The sequence below is a fragment of the Lactuca virosa genome, chromosome 5 (assembly GCF_052849685.1).
Source record: "Lactuca virosa cultivar CGN04683 chromosome 5, Lactuca_virosa_CGN04683_v6, whole genome shotgun sequence".
Lineage (NCBI taxonomy): Eukaryota > Viridiplantae > Streptophyta > Magnoliopsida > Asterales > Asteraceae > Lactuca > Lactuca virosa.
Genome location: NC_136430.1, coordinates 374,508,485 through 374,511,736, shown reverse-complemented (window position 1 = coordinate 374,511,736; position 3,252 = coordinate 374,508,485). Strand labels below are relative to the sequence as shown.

Below are 3,252 nucleotides of genomic sequence, written 5' to 3'. Positions count from 1 at the left end.
CACAAGATTATCCAGTCTTTTGTAAATTTAGTGTTTCTTTATGGCTTTTTGATGGTTGTAACTCCCATATTGGAAAATTTCTCAGCTTGTCATCGAGTCTACTATTTTCATTCAATCATACGGAAATGGTTTCTGATAGAAACTTCCACACAAAAGATAACAATCATTCAAACATCTATCACAAAGTAACCTTCCAATTAGTAAAAATGAATGCAACAATTCATATTATAATTCCTATATATATATATATATATATATATATATATATATATATATATATATATATATATATATATATATATATATCAACTAAAGTGCCAAATTAATTCGAATGCAAAGAACTATATCTAGTAATCAGTAATGTAAAAAACAATACTCAATTAATCAACAAAATTTACCTCTTCATTTTAATCGAATCCAGAAGAAACTTGGTGTTAGAACCATAATCCACCTTATCAACCTTCACAACAGTAATCTTCACCTTCTGTTCTTCCCCATACACTTCCTCTTTAATTTTCAACTTCAAAACCACCTCAGCAAAAAGCCGACTTTTAATCAACTCCCCAAAACGTTCATCGTCCTGTTCTTCATATTTGATCACATAAAGCTCTTTTGCAGGACACCCCAAAATCTCCTCCCCACATTCCTGAAAAGCAGTCACCCAAGTCAACCCAGTATGATCTTGAACTTGACATTGAAGAAGATACCTATAATCACACTCCTCAAATTCCTTATTACACCTATCACATTGCCATTTTAAACCACCTGATTTTGTCACTTTCTTGCCACATTTTCGATCCCCAATTGTTAATGGACATGCAGTGTAACAAAAGTTGTCAGTTTTTATAAAAATTAATGTCGCTTTTATAGAAACCCAATCCGGTTTCTCGGATCGACCGAGACCCTCATCTTTGATTTGCGATACGGTTTTACGGGTCTCGGTTTTCGACCCGGTTTCGCGGGAGATTGATTGGGAAATGACGTTTTTTCCCCTGGTGTTGAACCAGGATCTTAGGTTATCGGCTTCGGAAGATTCCGGATCGATGAAGAGTTGAGTTGATGAAAGAGTTCCGATTGTTTTTCCGGTGAAGTCGTTGACTTTTCCGGATTTGACTGCTAAGACAGGGGTCAAACCGGAGTTGACTAATTCTTGAAGGGTTTGACCTTCTCGATTGCAGAAATCCCCCCAAAGTGTTAACTCCACACTGAAACTTGATTGGTCTTTTAAGGTTAAAATCCTTCTTTGTGTTTCCATTCCGTTTTTTCTCAAGATTGGAACAGAAGGATCGACTGAAGTTACGATTCCAATGATGTCTATGATTGAATTGTTTTCAAGTGTTTCGATTTCACTAATCGGTTTGAATGAAAACTGTTGTTGTGGGATTGAAGAATCTTCATCTGTGCAAAGATCGATTGTGGAAGAGGACTCGAGAAAAATCTCCCATTCGTTGTTTAAATGGTTGAAGTTTTTCTTTGCGGGTTTTAAACTACCTTTTGAAATGATATAAACTTTTCCTACTTCGATAGTGTCATAGAATCGGTCAACAACAGAATTGAAACACGTGACACGTATTTCACCGGAATCGGAATCGAGGAGGTCGAAGGAAAAGACTTTTCCGTCCCCTTTCGCGTTGTTGTATCGCCGGAGATCTCCTTTGGCGGTGACTCTTGCTTTGATGGCCCACCGGCCTTGGTAGGGGTTGAGGGCGGTGATTGGGATGATGCGTGGTGGTGCTTCGTTTTTTGTGATTGCTCCGTGGGGTTTGTAGATTGGTGGTGGTTGGTATGGTGGTTGGACAGTTGGGCGGAAGGTTTGAATGTTGTTGGTTGTGTTGGTGGGATTTAGGCGGTGGTTAGAGGGTGGTGGTGTGTGGTGGGAGATGCCATTAGGAGGTGGATTGTGAGAGATGGTGTCGGATTCTGTGAACATCTTTGGGTTTCCAATGATTTCACATTCGGGTATAATGGTTTCCATGTTTAGGACAACAATGATCCTGCAAAGAATATTTAGGACACATATATTTCAAACTTTCAGGGCTTTCAAGTGCTTGATGTTGCAGTTTTGAGAACTCAATGTGTGTGTGTGTGTGTGTGAATTCAACTAACATGTATACATACACAGTGAAAATTCATGATGTAATATAACACAAAGCAACAAGCACACATGTGTACTTAGAGATGGTGTATTTTTTAATCTCACAAACAAGTCACAATAGTGCTTGTGCACGTGTAACTGAGGGATTCATACATTCATGATTCAACAGCTACTATCATTCTATGTGCCACAAAAACAGAACAATTTATTAATGTGAGAACAGAAATTTCATTTCGTATAAACCTATAGAAGTTATATGTATAGATGACAATAGTTCTACCTACAGAAAAACAGATTAAGGCAAGCAATTTAAGAGTATACATGACCAGGAAATCGTTACAGCTTAGTTACATTATCAGTGCTCTAAGGCTTGTAGCTATGATAAATTCATTCCGAAGTGTTCATCCTGTTCAATTTTAAGCCCTAAATCTACATTAATCTCTATAGAAAATCAAACACAAACAGTTATAATATATAAGCAAGTAGCAAGCACATGGTAATTAACAAACAGAATTCATCGTTTGAAGAGAAAACGAACGTACTTCCGATTTTGAATTGTGCTGCAAATGTACTCGATGAGTTGAACAACGGATCCTACACGAACAGCGCCGTTTTTGACTCGATCGTTAAGCTGCGTAGCGAGCATCGTTTGCTGAGTCAACACGGAATCGGAGAGAATCAAACGGTACCTCTCCTGTGATGAATTGATGGGTTTGATATCTAATATCTGTAGCAACGGCTTCGAATTCATGTCGCCAGCGAGAATCGCTGGAATACCGTTCGATGACAAATTTACAGGCATTTGATTGATTTCAGAGCAAAATTTATCGTGAAGAAATTGTAGAAAGAGATCTGAAAATTTGTGAGTGACAAAGTTAGGGTTCTTGACTGAGAAAGGATAAAATGAATTGGCGGGGAGCCTCGGTATTAAACCGACTTATGCTTGTTTCATTTAAGACAAAACTTCAAAAATGGTCCCTGTGCTTTCCGAAAATATCAAGTTTAGTTCCTAAGTTCAAAAAACCTCACAGATGGTCCCTGTGGTTTCAAAACTTTTAACAAATGATCATTTTCGCTAACTCCGTTAACATTTAGCCGTTAAGTGAATGACATTTCTGTCATTTCACAACCACAGGGACCATTTATGAAGTTTTGCC

At 37.9% G+C, this 3,252-nt stretch overlaps 1 protein-coding gene across 1 annotated transcript; it reads right to left on the bottom strand.

Annotated features, from left to right (window-relative positions):
* Positions 1–310: 310 nt before the first annotated feature.
* Positions 311–3,002, bottom strand: RPA1A (replication protein A 1A). The gene is made up of 2 exons (XM_079053637.1): positions 2,638–3,002; positions 311–1,994 (listed from the first exon to the last, which is right to left on the bottom strand). The coding sequence occupies exons 1-2, from the start codon at positions 2,895–2,897 to the stop codon at positions 395–397; spliced, it is 1,860 nt and encodes a 619-aa protein (XP_078909763.1). The 5' UTR covers positions 2,898–3,002; the 3' UTR covers positions 311–394.
* Between the last annotated feature and the right edge of the window lie 250 nt (positions 3,003–3,252).

Coding starts and splice junctions, on each gene's coding strand:
- RPA1A (XM_079053637.1), bottom strand. CDS start 2,897: ATGCCTGTAAATTTGTCATCGAACGGTATTCCAGCGATTCTCGCTGGC. Junction 1,995..2,637: donor AGCACAATTCAAAATCGGAA/GTACGTTCGTTT, acceptor TATTCTTTGCAG/GATCATTGTTGTCCTAAACA.